Source organism: Tubulanus polymorphus, chromosome 9 (genome assembly GCF_964204645.1).
Source record: "Tubulanus polymorphus chromosome 9, tnTubPoly1.2, whole genome shotgun sequence".
In the NCBI taxonomy this organism is placed as follows: Eukaryota; Metazoa; Nemertea; class Palaeonemertea; order Tubulaniformes; family Tubulanidae; genus Tubulanus; species Tubulanus polymorphus.
Genome location: NC_134033.1, coordinates 6,271,193 through 6,292,623, shown reverse-complemented (window position 1 = coordinate 6,292,623; position 21,431 = coordinate 6,271,193). Strand labels below are relative to the sequence as shown.

General features: G+C 38.5%; 1 protein-coding gene across 1 annotated transcript; it reads left to right on the top strand.

Annotated features, from left to right (window-relative positions):
* Positions 1-2,382: 2,382 nt before the first annotated feature.
* On the top strand, positions 2,383-5,616 carry LOC141910505 (uncharacterized). Its single transcript, XM_074801197.1, has one exon. It carries the CDS (start codon positions 2,383-2,385, stop codon positions 5,614-5,616), a length of 3,234 nt encoding a protein of 1,077 aa, XP_074657298.1.
* The last annotated feature ends 15,815 nt before the right edge of the window (positions 5,617-21,431 follow it).

Genomic DNA, 21,431 nt, shown 5'->3' with positions numbered 1-21,431 from the left:
CAGTACTTGAGATGATGTACTTGACAAGAAGTGTCTCCAGCTAAGCAAATCAACTTTGTCTATTGTCGGGAATTGTTATATGTCAGTTACCAGTAACGCACTCCCCTCAGTTCATGTAACCCCGCCTATGTAAGCCCCGCATGAACTTATGCTGTAGCGAGTAGATAAATAAATCAGAGTTTACTTAGACACCAAACATATTGGTCGTTGTTCACCTCTCCGGCGGTCTTGCTTATTTTACTCAAACCTGGACCATTTAATGTGGCAATCATAGCCCACATTTTGGTGCCGTGACCAGGATATACAAGCAGTAAATTCAGAAACTCAGCCAAGATGCCGTCGAAAGAAGAGATAATGCGAAATGCGCAAATTCGACAGATGACGAAACTTTTTGATCAGGCGAGGGATTTACTTCATTCGGAAAGTGACGAAAGCCTAGACAAATTGTCTGGCGTCATAACTAGAATACGTACAAAATTGGAAGTTATCGCAGGATATGATTCGGAACTGATTGCGAACGCAGAGTTAGGGAAACTCGAAGACCTCGTATGTGAAACCGATGATTATATGAACGAAATAAACATCGAACTATCAACCTTCATCGGATACCTCGAACGGAAAAAGAATCAAATCGAACCGACAACGCGCATGAAATCCGAGCATCAAAAAACTGCGAAAAGACCGATCCAGTTGCCGAAGTTATCTTTGCCAACATTCGATGGCGATATTCTGAAATGGCAAACGTTCTTCGATGGGTTTTTCTCGGCAGTTGATAGTGATGAGAACTTAACGAATATCCAAAAGTTCCAATATCTGTCCGCACAGCTAAAGGGCGACGCTGCAAAAACGATCGAAAACCTGAGTTTAACAAACGAAAATTATAATCAAGCTTTGGAACTTTTGTTAAACCGGTACGGGACACCACACAAAATTGTGGCCGCATACATGAAAGCGTTGTGGGAGCTTTCACCACCGAGTGATCGCGACAACTCACTACGGAATTTCTATGACTCTCTGGAATCTTATATTCGTGGATTAAATTCACTCGGAAAATCCGAAGAATCGTACGGAGATCTGTTAGTACCCATCATAATGGAAAAACTACCGAGCGGAACTAAACAACAGATTACCAGAGACCACGGTAACAATGCTTGGAGCCTGACTGATCTAAGAAAGTCACTCCTTAAAGAAATTGAGGCCTTCGAGGCTAGTATCGAAAGCCTTACGATAGAGGATGATTTTCCCGCCAATTCGCCGACCGTGGGAGCGTTCGCAGTTACGGCGAAAAACAGACATAATTTTTCACGGGAAAACGATCGAAAATGTGCGTTCTGCAAAAAGATCAATCACGTTGCGGTGGACTGTAAAACGTTTCCAGATGCTGAAAAACGCAGAGAAATTGTTGCTAGGGATAATTTATGCTTTAATTGTCTCTCGAGCGGTCACAAATCGACGAAATGCTTATCGAAAAACAGATGCAGAGTTACAAACTGTGGCAAAAAGCATCACACATCAGTTCATTTAGATGCAAAATCAACCACACCTGTGGCCGCAAAATCAACCGATGAGAAAGCTGACAGGGATTGACATCAGTATCTGGGCGCCGCCGATGGAACAGTGTTATTAAAAACAGCTATCGCGAACGCAAAAAGTCGCGAAGGCGTAACGACTAACGTAAACATCTTGTTCGACGAGGGCGCTCAGCGGAGTTTTATTACTCAAAGAACAGCCGAAAGATTATATATAAACAGTGAAGAAACCGAAACTATATCGATCAACACATTTGGCGCGAAACAATCAAGTGCGCGGTCACTGATTGTTGCGAACTTTACACTATGTTCTGATGAAACCGACATACCGATAACGGCGTTAATTGTTCCACAAATTGCGTCGACAATGCGAAACCAAACCGGCAGATCTATCAAAGATTTACCGTATCTGACAGGTTTGAAATTAGCGCATCCGTTTTCTACCGAATCACACTTCGAAATCGACATTTTAATCGGTGCCGATTTCTATTGGTCAGTGGTCGGTAACCACACAATCCGCGGAAATGGACCCACGGCAGTATCTTCGAAATTAGGGTATCTTCTCTCTGGACCGTTTAGTGATTGCGATCCAATAAATACTGCACGAGTTTACAACGTGGATGTTACGTCACATCGTTCGGAGGAAGTCAACCTCCAAAAATTCTGGGATCTCGAATCCATAGGCGTAACTGATGCAACAGATGCGGCTTCAAAAGAATTCAATCTACTCGACTACTGTCAATCAAGCCTGACGACATCCGACACGGGACGGTATACTGCGAAGTTGCCGTGGAAGAGTGGACACGCCCCCCTTCCGACAAATTACTATGTTACTCGAAACATAACACAATCGATGATTCGTCGGCTATCGCCGCAAATTCGAAATGTTTACCACAACATTATCATGGATCAATTATCGCGAGACTTCATCGAAGAAGTCACAGATGATGACCGAAACATAGGTCATTATTTACCGCATCGCGCGGTCAAGAAGGAATCGTCAACAACCCCTATCCGTATCGTCTATAACGCGTCTTTATCGACCGCGGGAAACCCTAGTTTAAATGATTGTTTGGAGACCGGTCCGACGCTGCTGAATGACCTCGGTTCAATCCTGATCAGATTCAGGTTGCATAAATTCGGATTGTCGGCGGATATCGAAAAGGCGTTTCTTCAAGTTGGTCTGCACGATGATGATCGCGAGTATACGAAATTTCTATGGTTGACTGATCCTAAGAATCCAGAAAGTGAACTCAAAACCTATCGCTTCAAGGTTATATTGTTCGGCGTGGTGAGTTCACCCTTTATATTGAATGCTACTGTTCGTTTTCATCTAAATAATTATAATAACCATGTATCACGTGACTTAGTTAAAAATATATATGTCGACAACGCGATTAGTGGATGTGAATCTGAGAGCGATCTCATGAAATACTATACGAATATCAATAGCATAATGAAAAACGGCGGATTTAAACTTCAGTCTTATGCTTCTAACTCTTCGTTACTAAAGGCCAAAGCAGATTCCGATAATTTATCGGACGAGAAAACTATTGTTTCTGCGCTCGGACTCCAATGGGATACGGTGAATGATACGCTGTCATTCAAAAACAAACAAGCGTTCGCCAATCCTGACTTGATTACCAAACGCGAAATCGTTAAGGCTGTCTCGAGCCTTTATGACCCGTTAGGATACGTCTCGCCTGTCCATATTAAGTCGAAGATGTTCGTACAGCAGTTGTGGACGGAAGGTTATGAGTGGGACGAAACCCTACCCGAGCGCGTAGTCGAATCGTGGATCTCGTTGATAACGGAATTGCGTGAAATTAGCGAAATACGCGTTGATCGACGCTACTCGAAATCGGAAGCGAAATCGGAAGCTAAGTACGAATTGCACACTTTCTGCGATGCGAGCCAATTGGCATACGGCGCTTGCGTCTATCTAAAACGTGGAGATCAGACGGTACTCGTCATGTCTAAATCGCGTGTGGCACCTGTTAAAAAACATACGATACCGCAGTTAGAATTAATGGCCGCGTTGATTGGTGCTAAATTAACAGATTACGTTCGAAACAGTCTGATTACTGAAATAGTCATAACAAAGTGCGTGCTCTGGTCAGATAGCCAGATTGTGTTACACTGGATCAACTCCGAGAAAAAGCTTCCCGTCTTCGTAGCTAATCGCGTGCGTCAAATTAAATCGGTGACAACTATCGGTCGCTATAAATATTGTCCGACGAGTGACAATCCGGCTGATATGTTAAGCAGAGGAATATCGTGCGAACAAATTACGCGATGCACGCTCTGGTGGAATGGCCCTAGCTGGCTTAGCAACGGTAATTATCCCACCTGCGACACGATCGATCGAGCAGTTTTGCTCATAACCGAAATGGACGAGGACAAACAGCCTGACGAAAAAATCTGCGAAAACAACGAAGTCGGAATGTGTAACGTAATAGATCAGAACGATTTCACTTCGTTAACAAGGCTATTACGCGTAACCGCGCTAGTTCGACGATTTATTAAAAAGTTAAGACGCGAAAACCATGAATCGGATGAAATAACTGCTAACGAAATAGCAGAATGCGAAGATCTATGGAACAAAGGTGTTCAATCGAGTTACTTCAATGACGTGAAAGTTAGTTTAGAACATAAATCTAAGAAAAGGCCATCACTTGTAAAGAAACTTCGTTTGTTTTTAGAAGATGATATCATTCGTGTTGGAGGCCGTCTCCATAACGCGCCCATCGGATACGATGCAAAGTTTCCGATATTGTTACCTCATTGTAGATATAGTGAATTAATCGTACTGGATTCCCATAATAAGGTCAAACACCTCGGTACAGAATCTACTATAACCGTAGTCCGACAAAAGTATTGGATTACTCGTGTTCGTCAAGTGGCTCGGAAGTTGTTGAGAAAATGCGTCATATGCAAATATATCACCGGTAAACCGTACTCGTTACCAAACTGCGCTCCGTTACAATCTTCGCGTTTGAAAGAGGCTCCACCCTTCACCGTCTGTGGTTTAGATTTCACCGGTGCACTACATCTTCGGTCGAAATCCGGGGAGGAGTCACTCGCGTATATATGCTTGTTTACTTGCGCGAACACGCGTGCCATCCATCTGGAAGTGGTAACGGACATGACTACGTCAACATTCCTACACGCGTTGAGGAGAATGGCTGCCAGACGTTCGTTACCACAGAAAATAATATCGGACAACCAATCAACCTTTATTGCGAGTAACAATGCTATCAAAAAGATATACGAATCGATCGAAACCCGAAAGTACTTCAGCCTACACCGATCAGAGTGGGTCATGATAACTCGTCGAGCCCCCTGGTTTGGTGGATTTTACGAAAGGCTAGTTGGAATAACAAAAACCGCGATCAAAAAAGTTCTGGGGCGTGCGCGAATATCCCTGCTGGAATTGATTACGATCGTATCAGAGACTGAACAAGCTGTAAATAATCGCCCGATATCGTACTGTTCATCTGATGTGGACGACCCAGAACCTTTAACCCCGTCACATTTCCTTCACGGTCGCGTTCTCACGAGTTTACCGCATCTGTTCGTAAGTTACGATGAACTGACCGACCCGACGCTTGGAAATATGCCGTCAGAATTTGAAAAACGTTCGGTGCGAATCGGTTCATTAAAACAACATCTGTGGAAACGTTGGGCTGAGGAATACGTAACAGCCCTACGCGAAAGACACATCCAATTTAAAAGTCGCGGATTAACTGGAAATACCATCAGAAAGGGTGATGTCGTGTTAGTACACGACGACAATCATAATTCGCGTCTGAAATGGAGACTAGCACTGGTCGAGGAACTCGTTCCGGGGAACGACGGCTTAGTTAGAACCGCTAAGATCAAAATTTCGAATGGCAGAACTAATCGACCAATTAGCAAACTCTACCCTCTTGAAGTGCGCGCCGCAGATCCCTCGAACACGTGCAAACCGGACTCAAACGTAAATTCTGCACCCGTCACACGTCATTCGACGAGAAAGGCAGCTGCCGAGGCTAGAAATAACATCAGTAGATGGGCTAACGTGCTGTCTGATACATGTAGTAGTTAATTAATTGATAACCGCTCAGGTCAACGCTAGGTCACTCGGACCTAAACAACAAACACAACGCAATGTAGTAGACTTTATAATCTTAGTTTTAGAATTAATTTCAATTATACACATCATTTTTAGTTGTCAGTAGTTCCTTATCTGACTATCATAAATTTATAACAATATACATGCATCATTTATTCGAATATCGATATTATTTAGTTGTAGTAACATTTTTCTTAATTACATCTATCTAGTAATTTTCTGTCGCCCGGGAGAATGTCGGGAATTGTTATATGTCAGTTACCAGTAACGCACTCCCCTCAGTTCATGTAACCCCGCCTATGTAAGCCCCGCATGAACTTATGCTGTAGCGAGTAGATAAATAAATCAGAGTTTACTTAGACACCAAACATATTGGTCGTTGTTCACCTATCCGGCGGTCTTGCTTATTTTACTCAAACCTGGACCATTTAATGTGGCAATCATAGCCCACATCTATGACTCCTCCTTTTATAGATTCAGTAGTAGTCTGAAAATAAGAATCGGTACATTTTTCTAATAGTTGGTATGTCATTTTTTTTAAAAAAAAACTAATTATTATCACACCACAGCAAATAACTTATTCATAGTTGTTGAATGGTTTGCCCGATTTAGATTAATTGGTTGACGCTAATTAGTATGACCCATATGTAGGGGCCTACTGCATGCCGTTGGCGTCAATCCATTCCATTCCACAGTGATTTAAAAAGAAATTTAGTTAGATCCCTTTTGCCCAAAAGCTGCATCATTTATATAACTAGCTGTCAAAATTAATTTACCTCCTTCAGAGAATACCATAGTCCGTCGCCCATCAACGTGTTGACAAAAGAAAAGTTGCTCCATGTTTTATACATGAACGTTCAAATAAGATATTTTGCGTCTTGCAGGGAATATTGAGCATACTCATAGTGTTTAAGTTCACAGGGACTTGTCACGACTGATAATGGATGAGACCAATGATGGGGGTACCAGTATCCCTGCAACTGTATAATAAAATAACTTTTTTATATTATACAGGGATAGTGGACCTGGTCATTGATATTGGTTTTATTCATTCACTATCAATTGTGACAAGTCCCTGTGTTTAAGTTGGCTTGCACGGTTTGTGAATGGATTTTCATCATTATGCTGCCTGTATGCATTAAAAATTCGGATTTCAAGGAATTAATTTGTCCAAAAAGTGGACCTCTAGAAGTATACTCCACACATACTGTCCATGCATGTCTCTGTAACCGAAGGTAGACACTAAAACACGGTTCAGGACTCGGCAGCGGACACCGGCCCGGAAAATATTTCAGAACGTGTATTGTCGGTACCTCGGAAATTCCCTGAAATGTAAGCGTTTTTGTTTCAGCGTTTCAGTGATTCAGCTTTTTCAGCGAAGTTCAGGAACCGATCAAGAACACATTGGAATCTAACGGACTTGGTGATTTGTGGTACAACCAAAATACACCGGGCCTGGAGCTCTTCTCTTTAACAGTGCGGACACGATTAACTGATCAATTTACCCAAACTTGGCACAGCATAGTAAATGAATCAAGCATCGCCACGTACTATGAATTTTTTAAAACCAATGGGGTATCGAAAATAACCTTGTCAAACTGCCAACGGATCTTAGAATAATTCTTTGCCGATTTCGGTGCTCTAACCATAAACTACCAGTCGAAATAGGAAGATATAACCGTACCCCCAGGGAAGAACGAATATGTAATCTATGTAATTTGAGAGTCATTGGGGATGAGTACCACTTGTTCTAGAATGCCCTTTCCTTCAGAATCTTCGCACCCGGTTCATTAAACCATATTTTAGAATAAGACCAAGTGCCTTAACAAACTGTTACAATTATTAAATTCTAAGGGCAAACAGCACTGTAACCTGTCTCGCTTTATACAGCAAGGATCAAATTTTCTCTAACTCATATTAAATATGTACTTTTCAAGCTATTGTTGATTGATAAGTATTCATGTATTTCTTCTCATTTAAACCGTGTTTGTATGAATTCTGTAAACTGCATGGATACGTGTACAATGTATGAACCTGTTTTTTTGTGCTCCGTGCAAATGTAAATTTTGTGGAGCGATAAACTAATTGTATTGTTAGTACTATTGCCGAATATAAACCTGAATCGTTTAATGAATTATGGAGATTCACGCCGACACTATCATACGATTCAGAAGAGTAAAGTACGATTCAGATCGGGAAGAGTATAGTGAATGGAGATATCAAGATCCAGTCACTGGATATCGACGAATGGCTCAATCATTAGGGTTTTCTGTTAAACGGTGTACATCGAGATTTGATGATTACATTTTTCCTGACCGTCGTAGAACTAATGGTATGTTCGATTTACCATTGCTCGTTCAATATTACCGTTGCTTTTGCGTATTTGACAATGTATACTTTGTAGATAAGTACAGCGCAATTCTGCCATGAAGCGAATCCCAGGCTCGGGAGCGTCCGAATTTTGAGATGACTTGGTAAATCTGTACTTGAAAAGTTTACCATTGGACGAAAATGGAAAGTTTCACTTTCATCGCAGCAGCTGTATTGTTCATATGCAAATCAATTAAGATATCACACCATGTGCAATAACCGCACACGTTTTTTTTTTCTTTCAAATCGTTATTCTTTCACCATCGCCCGTAGTGGTGTAGTGACGGCAACGTTCTCGTAAAAACTATACACTGATATCGTATATGTTGGTAGGTCTGTGCAAGCAATAGTCATAAGAGAGCCACCAACGCGGGCTCGAACCTTTAACGGATTGTACGGCAGATCATGTGAACCACTGGCTACCCTCGCGCAGGGTGTAAGGGAATAGGGTCTGACACCTCTTTTAGTCAGGAAAATCCAACATTTGGTGTAGATGTGGAATTTTTCCTGGCCATTTTCCAACCTGTTCAGATGTTTTATTGCAATATCCACGATATACGTACAATGGAATTCTTAAAAAACGAATATTGATATGTAGTGATATTTATTTTTTACAAGTTAGGGCCTATGTCAAAGTGCCTTGTAAGCTATACATGGCTGGGTACGCTGGATCCTCTTATCCATTATGTATACATGCCAAAATACAATACAATACAATAAACTTTCACGAGATCTGAGTCTATTGTATTAGATTTGTGAGAAATGATTTTTCATTTGCTGCGAACAATACAACAATGACTTTGATTTGTCAGTCGATTCATGGACGTACTAACTAAATCTATTTTATACGTCCATGGTCTATTGTCATAATTACTCCACACATTCAAGAATTGATTATCGTGAATCATGAATTCCACTCAGATGCAAATTGGTCGAACTTACAAGAGTTACATCTTACTCATGTCTGTGGTGAACAGGTCTGGAATCTACCGTACTGTATCACTGGTAATTCTACCTGTCGTATTCCTGTTTGGAGCGTTTGGAAATTCAGCAACTTTCCTTATAATGACAAGTGCTAGATTCCGCAGTTTTTCTTACGCTAACTATCTTATTATTTTGTCTCTTAGTGATTTCACGTTCTGTATCAGTTTTAACCTGATGCCAGTTTTACAGTTTGTTCTTTCGCATCTAAGCTCTGGTCCTATATTCATCATGAATTCACTGATCACTTGTCAAATTTATGAGTATTTGATGGCACTCGCTGAGAGCACTAGTTCGTGGTTGATAGTATCAATATCCCTCGAACGTGCGGCAGTTGTGCTCTTCCCGTTCACATCTCGCTTGATATGTACAGCGCAATTCGCTAGATTTGCTATATTGATGATTATTACAGTGAATGCTCTGGTTATATATCTCACACCGGTTTTGTTGATACATTTTACTGACAAGTCTTTTGGATGTTACCACGAATTAATCGATCAAATAAATTATTTTGTCATAATTGTTATTTACGTTTACCTTTTACCGTTAACTTTAATCATAACATCAAATTCTGTAATAATTATTCAGTTATTCAGAGGCTCAAAAATGGTATCATCCGATCAAAAAACTTCAAAATCAAAACGTATAACAATAATGCTTGTAACAGTTTCACTCGCATTTGCAGTATTTACACTTCCACCTACTATAACTACATTTCTACCAATCTCCTCGGAACAGAGGAATTTCCTATATGATATATTTTCCCAATTTCAAATGTGTAACTTTGTAGTAAATTTCTACATATATCTTTTACTTGGACGAGAAATTCGTGAGTATTTCTGTATGAAAATCCGCTGTAGAAATTCGGTTCCTGAACTTCGCTGAAAAAGCTGAAATACTGAAACGCCGAAACGCTGAAATAAAAACGCTGAAATTTCATGAAATTTCCGAAAAACGCCGAAATTTCAGGGAATATCCGAAAAACGCTGAAATCGTGCTAGGTACTGACTATACACGTTTTGAAATATTTTCCGGGCCGGTGTCCGCTGCCGAGTCCTGAACCGTGTTTTACTCTCCACCTTCGGTTACAGAGACATGCATCATGCATGGAAGCTTCATTGGTTGTCCTCCTTTTTATCAAACAGACACCAATATGTTTCTTTTCAATTTGTTAAATCATCTGTTCTTGAGATTTCTTGTGGAGTACTTCAAGGTTCTATCCTCGGGCCATTATTATTCCTCGTTTATATCAATGACTTGTACATTTCAACACCTAACTTAGACTTAGTTCTTTTTGCAGACGACACTACAGGGTTGGCGTATGACAGGGACATAAATTCTCTTCTAACAAAAGTTAATAAGGATTTAGACTTTCTTCACGATTGGTTACTAGCTAATATACTATCTCTCAACATGGAAAAAACCAAATTTATCCTATTCCACTCTAGTCAACGTAAGCCTTTCATTAGTAATGCATTGAGAAATCCCCTAAAACTCTTTATTAAAGGTAAAGAGATAAGTAGAGTAGACCACATTAATTTTATAGGCATTATTTTACAAGAAAACTTTAACTGGAAACCCACATAGAAAAAGTTCGCAAACGAATTTCACAAGGCCTGGGTATCATCTATAAATGCAGTCAAATTCTAAATCAAAATCACCTCATCCCCATCTACAATGCACTTGTCCTTCCTCACTTAAACTATGGTATATTATCATGGGGTCACTCACCACACACGCAACAATGTCTTTTACTTCAAAAACAAATAACTCGAATTATTAGTCTAACTTTACTGCCCACTCTGAACCACTCTTCAAACAACTTAATCTTCTCTAAATAAATGATCTCTACACACTTAAAGCCACTCTTTTCATCTATGACCCACTCAAAAACAACCCTCCAAAATACTTCAAAAACTTTTTTACTGCAGATCTTCTCACAACAAATTACCTAATCATTAAAAGCATGCACCTCAAAAAATTGCCTAATCATTAAAAGCATTCACCTCGACCACAACTTTTCTTCACTTACAAACCCACATTTTAAAGAAACAAAATCACCGAAAGAATATCTTGCTAATATATGGAGAACATTACCAATTAGTAACGTTATCGACCTTTTAAGTAAATCATCCGTTAAATGTATGATAAAGACCTATCTCATCTCCACTTATAGTAACCTAACTGTTTGCAATAATATTAACTGCTTTATAACTGTTATTTAAGATTATCGAATCCCCAAACGGTATAATTAATAGCCAGTCACATAATAATTACGCATCCACATTCTGCTGAGTCATATTGTTAATTATATTAGTCATATTGTTAATTATATTTGTATAATTTGTGTATATTTTTGTTACGGTACTTTGTTTGATTTTTTGTATGGGTGCTAGCGTTAAGCGGCCTTTCTGGCGTTGCTAGGCCTGTGTAGATTGTATATATGTTTACATATTGTATTCTATGCAAATAAATCTATTGAATTGAATTGAATTGAATTGGCAGCATGTGTGGAGTATACTTCTAGAGGGCCACTTGTTGGACAAATTAATTCGCTTGGAATCCGGATTTTTAATGCATACAGGCAGCATGATGAGGAAAACCCATTTACAAACCGTTCAAGCCAACTTAAACACTATGCTGGCGCTATTGCACTTTCGTACCCCCCTCCCAAAAATTTTTATTGCAGCATATTTATTATCAGGGAGGTCTAGGGATTCAAAATCAGTAACTTTTGACCCAAAAACTTACTTTTTCTAGGTTATAATTTTGTTATTTTGGGCCCTAAATCGCGTGTAAATTCGCCGATTCGCGACGTCAACAACGCCATATTGGATGTCAATCAAAGTTCCTAACCCTCCACTGAAATGTCATGACGTTAAAACTTTACAAAAACCAAGTTTTTAAACATAACCATCTCTGAAAATAACGCGTATGATTGCATTATTTTCACACTTAGCTATTGATTTAAAGATGTTCTGATGAAGAAAAGTTATATGCCCAAAAACGAAATTTTGTCAATTCAATTCAATTAAATTTATTGAGATATATTTATTCAGATGTTTTTAGGTGGTAATTAGTGCGGAAACATGGCCGACCCGTCGGTTTGAATCGAGGAAATCGAAAATTATCAGAATTTTGGCTTGGAAAAAATTATTTTTTTGGTCAAAAGTAATCTATTTTGACTCTACAGACCTCCCTGATTAATAATATACGGAAAAAAAAATTTTGGCAATAGCGCCCACTATGCTTAATATACCAAGAAAATGGTTTACTTCTGCAAGACGTAAAAAATCTTATTTGAACGTTCATGTATAAAACAGGATTATGAGCAACTTTTCTTTTGTCAACACGTTGATGGGTGACGGACTATGGTATTCTCTGAAGGAGGTAAATTAAATTTGACAGCTAGTTATATAAACGATGCAGCTTTCGGACAAAAGGGATCTCACTAAATTCATTTTTAATTCACCGTGGAATGGAATGGATTGACGCCAATGGCATGCAGATGCAGTAGGCCCTACGTATGGGTCATACTAACTAGCGTCAACCAATAAATATAAATAGGGAAAACCATTCAACAACTGTGAATAATTTATTTGCTGTGGTGCGATGATAATTAGGTTTTTTTGAAAAAAATGACATACCACATGTTAGAAAAATTTACCGATTCATATTTTAGGCTACTACTCTATCTATAAAAGGAGGAGTCATATACAAAGTTGATTTGCTTAGCTGGACATTTCTTGTCAAGTACATCATCTCAAGTATTGGGTGTTTTGTAAGTTTCACTATTTACTTACAAAGTGCTGTTCCCTCGGACCTCAGTGCTTTCAAACTAGGCCCACCCCATAGGCTATATATCCAGGGTGTATTAGCCACTATTCTTTTATTTCCTACTAAACCTTTTTCTATTTTTAGACTCGGGCTAAGAATGTGCAAATTTGAGATACTGAGAAATCAGATGGCACTAGTTAACTTCAACTGCGAAATTTGCAGCAGGATAGCTGAACGACACAATTTTTAAAAATGAAATGGCTATTCAAATGCTATTTCAGTAATAACCAGAGAGAAATAAGTCAATTGCGGATGTACAGTACACCCACTTTATTTTTCCTGGTACCAAATTTTTTGTCTTAAGCTAAGCAATATGCTAAGGTATGCTAGTGGATTTCATTAGAATATGAAGCAATGGAACCAGAATTCAAGCCCGAGTTAAGCGAACTATTGATTCTGATATAATGTAAGAACTGATTTCTTTTGTTTACTCTTGCAGAATGTGTTATGTATTATTTTAAGCTGTTAAATAATATAGTTAGACAAAAGTCCAATTATTGGATCTTTCTTGTTGACTCGTTTAATTTTGTGAGTTTAGAGTTCCAGTCAATCCACAATGTGCAGTGCCTAGCCTTCATCTAGTACTAAAGCCAAGTCTGTGTATGGGAAAATGCTGTTGCGACTCTTATAAGCCAGACAAATCAAAGCATGCAATACATTGCAGATAGTAGTCTCCAGCAAGTAGAAAGATAATGTAAACCAGGTTTTACCCCGTACCCTACCCGGCATCTTCACCTGTCAAGGGATTCGAACCCACTACGCTAAAGCTGTTCCCCGAACCCCTTGACCTCACGAGTCGTTGGAGTCGTTACTAGCCGACCAGAATCAGGTCGGGCCAATCACAGCGCTTGTTACAAATGACATTAGGCATCTATGGAATTTCCCGGTAAATGGACCAATCAGCGAACACGTAGCGAACGCGGAAGTATTGTCGCGTGTTGATATATGACGTGATATATGACGCAAAAGCGCCGGTAATGAAATCATGCGTCGTGAGGCCAGGGGGCTGGAAGCGAGTTCGGGAGGGATACCGGACTCCTGGCAAGCGAGGATGCCTACCCGGGAACGAAAGACACTTCAAGACTCCTTCCTTGTAGAAATTGTAGAAATATGGCACCCAATCGTAGCAATGATAAGTACAGTATACTATGACGGTTGAACCTTATTAACGAATTTCAATGACACCGAAATAGAATCAAAACAATCATAAGTTCCATGCTAGCACTTAATTTGGGTAATCAGGTTCAGGCTAACTGTACTTTCATTCAGCTACTGCTTGTATGAGACTCGGCAATGATAAGTTGCAAGAAATCACCAAACATAAGAAAAAATATTGAGAATTAATATTACTGAAATTTAGAATTTATTCAAATGAAGTGATAATTTCATTGTTAGATCGTACCGGTATTAGACTGGTCGCCTGTCCAATTCTGTGCCACCTGCATTCGCAGTCAGAATAGGACAGGTTTAACCCGGCCGCCATCTTCCGCAGAATATACGGATCCAATCAGATTTCAGTATTTCATCACGTGAACAATGTAACATGGCCGCCTCCAGAGTGTCTCGATTTACGTTCCATGGACCTCTTAAAAGTCGGTTTTTACATCAATGGAAGAAAGAAACTCGACCAAAACTATCAGGTAACGCTTCTGCGGGCACCTGTACTACGTGTGGCTTCGAAAATATCGATATACAATTCAAGATGTCTCCGTTACAGGGCCGTCAAAATCTACCCTGCTCGAAGGAACGGTCGTCAATCGACAACAACAACGAACTTGAGATGGAAAAACCAATCTCCACTGACTGACGTACTGAACTGAACCAGCCATGCAGCAGAGGCCACGACACCGGCAATTTGTCAGTTCACTTAAGATGATTGATTGATTATTCTGAATGTGACACTGGACATAAGCAGTCAATTTCAGTGACCCCCAGTGAGGTGAAAATATTATACGACAGGTAACTTCACTTACTTCACTTCAATGACAATGTCTTTTAAAACTTGTGAACAGTAAATGAATACTTATTTACAAATATTCTGTTGATTGTCTATTTGTAGGTCATTGTGTGTGTTCTGATGAAGATTTTCTGAGATACAACTTAATATCAAATTGAATGAGCTCAACGTGCACAGAATAAATTGTCGTTGTATCATGGTCAGTTTGAAAAATGGATGAGACATGAATTGAAAAGTCAATCCAGGTTTAATTGTTGGTGATATGTGTATTGATTCAATTTCAGAAAGTAACGTCAATCACGAATCAAAGAGATTAACGAATCCAGCACTAATCGTCATGAAATAGGATTCCAAATAACGATGAAATTCTGATACAGTGATGAGGTTTAAAGAGCTGGAATTTATGAATAACTACTTAAGCGAGCATGGATTTAGGCCTACTGTCTGGTCAAGACTTGGTCTTTGTGATGCGAGTTAAGTTAGAGATTTCAGTGTCATTCTGTTGTCACACAATTTGCAATGTCACAAAATACGTATCATCATGTCAGGCTGTCTGTATAAGCTTATTGAATAAGATTTTGTACTAGAAGCGGACAATAAATATAGAATGGCAGTAAAAAAGAGTTATATTCATTATGGATTTTATACTCAATTTCTCTAGCAAAAATCATGTTTGGTCCATGAGGAGAGGAAAATATTGCGAATATCCAGATGATCTGAATTCAGTCTTACCCAAGTCTGTCCCAACTCACTGTCTGTATCGGGAATATAAGTGGAGATGCTGCGGTGGATCCAAATATCTGATCTCACAAAACACCGACAAGGAGTTCGACTATTGTAAACTTTATTCAGACTTTTGTGATTTCCACATCATAAACACAACAATTCACTGAATATATGTGGTAGCCAGTATTTTCATTGCAGCTATTAGCTCAACTTGCTTCATGGTTGTATTGTGCTGCCCTCTGAGGAACACCTGATATCAGCTGACCAGATCAGTTTTGCCTGGTCATTGTGAGAATCAGGTTGATGTAATAAACTTCATGATCATATGGTTCATGCTCGTTTTGTTATTTAATATTCAGGTAAGATCATAATCTTCTTGAATTTATTATGAATATATGTCTGTGATTTTGTGGTGCATGTGAGCTGAGGGTTCCTGGGATAATTTTGGGAATTATTTATATTGAATTATATGCATTTTTCTACTTGATCTGAAACTCCCGGGTTATGCTGGATCGTACTGGTAGGTGGAGACATTGTCTGTTAATTTGTTTGAATTGTTGTTATCATTGATGTCTGTGTGTTCTAGGTTTAAGTTTATATAAATAAGTAACAGATTATAATATCAAATGCAAAGTGTTTTATCTAGTCAGTAGAAGAAATTAAATGTTGATTAAATGTGAATGAATAAATTATTAATGTCGGTGTAAATAGCAGATCAGTTTTGCCTGGTCATTGTGAGAATCAGGTTGATGTAATAAACTTCATGATCATATGGTTCATGCTCGTTTTGTTATTTAATATTCAGGTTGTTGTCCCGGATGGTGAGCAGTCGACTGTGAGGATTTTGTCGCTGTTTCTTCGAGAAATCCAGTCGTCGAGGCCTCTTTAATCAGTAACCCGCGCATGCTTTTTTTTGCGGTTACGACATATATTTCACATACGGTTGACTAAGAAAGTATGTCCCCCTTCGGCCAAGTTCCTTCAGAATGACTATCGCAGCTGAGCCCTTTTTCTTCGGAAAATATTTCAAAACGTGTATTTTCGGTACCTAGCACGATTTCAGCGTTTTTCGGGAATTCCCTGAAATTTACGCGTTTTTTTGGAAATTCCCTGAAATTTCAGCGTTTTTATTTCAGCGTTTCAGTGTTTCAGCTTGTTCAGCGAAGTTCAGGAACCGGTAGAAATTCAGTCAAATGATCAGGCGCGGATCCAGACTATCGCACATTCAAATGCCCTTGAAAAATTTATGTTTCGGAAGAATAAATAAATAAAAGGGCACACAATTTGTGCGCCATGAAAAAAAATTGCCTTTTTGTACTAGGCCTAAAGCAAATTGTGAATGAAATAAATTGCCCAAAGTCATAAAAGGCAATCTAAGGCATTTTTTACTCAAAAGGCCACTATTCTAAAAGAGACATTATTGTTGCTCTATAGATTTAATCGAGTTTAGGGTTAATTGAAAAAGGGCAAATTTCGCCAAAGATCTAAAAAAGCCACAAGCAAATTGAATGTGAAGGCAAATTTAGTGGCATGATACCAATGAATGGCACTCGAACTCGCTCGCTGGGCATTAATACTGGCCCTTTTCAAAGGTGCTTTTTTCACTGTGCTGTGGTCACTGTATAAGTTATGAAGTTGATGATCGAGCATGCCGCTATTTAATTGTGAATATTCCATTTCTGTCCTGATGTATTTTTCTCTATCGTATCATAGGCACAGATCTAACACACCAATAACCCTAAAATTAGCGAGAACATCGATTAACCACTGAGCGAATTTTCATGCAACCCTCCCTCTAGTCTGGTCTAGATAGGTTGGTAGCAAAGTTATGGATGGAAATGTGATTTTCTGTAAAGGCCGTGGCGGCAATATTGAAAAAGGCCGAATTACCAGTCTAAATTGAATAAAAATCTTTTATCTGAAAGTATGGCCATGAGTTAGTGTGTAAAAACAATTTTACTGGTCTAGGTCACTTGGTTGCAAGATTATGGTTGAAAATGTTATTTTCAGTAATGGCGGTGTTGATCATTTTGAAAAAAAATCCCACATTTCAAATTTAAGGTATGATCTCGATTGTGTCTTTAAATTACTTTACTCATACCACGCTAGGTTAACTCCATGCCAATGGTAACCTTGTGGCTGAAATCAGAAGTCACTTAGCCCACCCACTAATACAGCTTTTGATTCATTTCAACAGACAAGAATGGCCGCCTATGTAAGGTGCACTGTTTAGCTGTTCCTGCTTAAGTTGGATATAAATATCAAAATATGGAGAGAAAATTTTCCTAAGTTACATTATACAAACAGTGGATTAATACTTCAGCTATTGTGGATGGAGATCGGTATTTCCAGAGGATTACTCCAGGTGTATGGCTATGTTTAAATAAGCTGAGTTAACTTTGTATATTTGACTTTAAATCAGGTCTTTATTGATAGTGCTGATATTGACACTGACATACTGTCTGCAGATTAACTACATGTACTTGCTGCCCTTCTGTTTTGCTTACGTTGATACGTTTCAATAAAAAGCACCTAAAAGAGGCAGATTTTTACGTGTCTGTAGACTTATGCCCTGAGATGAGCTCTATAAAGAAGAAAGCCGAAGAGTCTGGTTTCTTTAAGAAAGTTTGGGCAAATGCAAGTGGGGTACTGTTCGGGAGTTAGAAATCTGATGGACCTAAGCATAAGCTGAATCTTCTTTATCCTGCCTTTGGAATCCTGCAGTAACAATTTCAAAAATTATGAACTTATTAAACTCTAGTATGTGATCCGGTGGTGTTCCGAGTTTGACAGCTGAACTTATAAATGTTTGTAGTGCTTGGCAGGTGTGATTATTCTACCCAGAGTCACATATTGTTTGAGAAGAATATCCATGATCAAGCTTTGAGAAGAATATCCATGATCAATAGCAAACTATTGTAACTTAGCCGACCAGTACTTTTATAGTAGAACGGCCAGCGTGTATTCATTTCACCAGTATAATCTGGTCTGTCGAGCCTCGATGCTCCTGTTATTTAATTTCCATCTCCATGAGACTCAAAAATGTAAAAAAGTTGATTCCAACTTAGCTGTCCCTTAGAAGTTTAGATGAATACGTTTTCTTGTTTGCGTGTATATGACAATAGCGTTTTTTCCTCTTTTTTCATATGTTACTTGGCTACTAATTGACTTAGTTTCAAAATTTATCAATCAATCTAGTTCTAGTCTGAAATATGCCAAAGATTCTTTATATGGATTCATCTTTGACTACTTGTAGAAGAAATATTCTTTTTGGTGCCTGGAGGCTAGGCGTAGGTTAAAATGCCTGTAAATTACTTGCATCACAGAGTGTGTGCTGGCTATTTTAGAAATTGTTTTCTATTACCTAGGTGTAAAAATATAGCTAATTTTGGAGCCTTATTCTAATTTCACTTAAAATTCTTAAAATCATCCAAATAGGCATTGGCTTGTTGATCTTGATATGCCTCGTTGACCTGGAAGTGTTAGTTAAAGTTACTGCCTTTTCGCTGTGTCTTGTGAGTTATACTAGTAATGTACTTATTCTAATCGTTGCCATATATTGTTGGCTTGCAATAATGAAACGTGTATCTAATCATACTTATAACGTCCGTACTATCCTACTATTGCTCCATGGATCACTAATGATGATGTTTATCCCTGGCTCAGTGAACTCGATATATTTTATTCATACCAAAAGTTTGCTTATTCTTTTATGTAATGATGTAGAATTGAATCCAGGGCCTGATAAACCAATGAATATTCTGTTTAATAACATAAATAGTATTGGTGCTGACCAAAACACTCGCTTTGAATTATTCAAAAAACTAATACATGAAAAGAGAGTTTCTGTGGCTGCACTTTGTGAAGTTGGAACATAAGTTGTAACCTTAATTAATACGAAATTCCTGAATATGATATAATCAACTATACAAAAAGAAATAGAGGTATCATAGTGTATGTGCATGATTCTTTAGTAGACTGCGTGTAGACTTCTTTTTACCCCAGCTATATGATCATAATTTTAGCAATGTGCTTCATTCAAATTGCCCTAATTGCAATAATAAAAGACTCGATACAGTTCATTTCCTTTTAAAATGCCAGCACCCTCCTCATCGCGATAAAATCCATAGCCTACTCCAGGACCTTGCAAATGAGATTCAATTATCTACAATGCAGCAATTCTTTTCAAAACGACTTATTGATTAATGTAAATTTTTATTGTTTGATAGTCCAGACCTGAATTATAATACTAACATCAGTATTATCTCACTAACCGCAAAATTTGCAAATCTAAATCATTATGACTAATGACTGTGAAATGATCAATACCGTGTGATAGTGGTGATGTTGTTATTGTAATAACTATTATAACAAGTATTTCCTATTATTATTATTATTATTATTATTATTATTATTATTATCATCACCATCACCATCACCATCACCATCACATTTTTGGGAGAACTCTCGAAGCAGAGACAGTACCGTAAGGCACATCATATCTTCCCCTATGGTCCGTATAAAGGAAAACGGCGTAGAAAGCGAACCATACGCTATTATTAGCCTAATGAAGCCAATGAAAATATTGAAATGTGCAAAGTAATGTTTCTGATTACATTAGGCATTGCAGAAAGACAAGTGAGAACGGTCATAGAAAAAAACCAATTCGCTTGGTAACTTAGAAGGCGAAATGCATGGTGCACGGAGAGAAAGACTGCATGTCGCGGATGAAGCAAAAAGGAAAGTGTGGCGAAACACCTCAAACGTTTCTCGAGAATGAAATCTCATTACTGTAGAGCAAATACGAGCCAAGAGTATTTGTCATCGTGTTAAAGATGTACGAACTGTATAACTCTGAACCCGAGAATATTCCCGTATCTTTCTCGTTGTACTACATGTACAAAGTATTCAATGAACAGAAATTGAAATTCCACGCTCCCAAAAAAAGATATTTTTGGGCTCTGTGATTCGTAGCACAGGCAACGAAGAGGGGAAGCGGTGCTTATTGGAGACTCGCTTATTGCTGAAGATCTACAAACGGTCATTATCATTTCTTGGGGTATTGTAAAAAGTAGCAAATGAAAATTAATGTTGAGAAAACTAAAATCGTAAATTTTAAGAGGCGAGGAGGTAAAAATGATATACTTTATATTGATGGAAAAGAAATGAAAGTTGTGGCCCAGTGCAGCTATTTGGGCTATATCATGCGAAGAAACGGTAAAACTAAGAGAAACCACGAATATATGATTAATAAAGCAAAAGGTGCGCTGTTTGCGATAAAACAATACACTGTACATTTTTTATATCTAACAACAGAAACTATTATGTATCTTTTTGACTCACTAGCAGTGTCCATCGTAAGCCATGGGTGCGAGATATGGGGTACAAAGGAAATACCTGTGATCGGGAAGATCCACTTAGACTTCTGTCGAGATATATAAGGGGTAAAGAAAAGTACACCTATAGGATGTATATGGTGACTTAGTCATAGACAATAATACCTCTTTTTTAGATGTGCGCCTTTACCTCATTATGAGGCATGGAGTTACATAATAATGAAAATAACTGGGTATCTACTATTAAAAATATATGGTTTTTAAAGTCTACAATATGCATGGATTAATGGTTATGTAAATAATGTGACAACCTTTATTAATACTGTAAAACGTCGTCTTCAAGATCAGTTCGTTCAACTTTGGCATGGGAAGTTTAACGAATACAGACAAGTTTCATTTTATAGAGAATCGAAATCAATGTTCGAAAAAGAAACATATTTAGGATGGATTGATACGAATTACCGTAAAAAGTATAGCTAAAATACTAATGATATGCCATATTTTATTGATCAAAACGGGGAGGTGGCAAAGACCTCCACTGGAGAGACAACAGAGGAACTGTAGATTTTGCAGTGGAACTT

Excerpts from the sequence above, each read along its gene's own strand:
- LOC141910505 (XM_074801197.1), top strand. The coding sequence starts at position 2,383 with ATGATTCGTCGGCTATCGCCGCAAATTCGAAATGTTTACCACAACATT.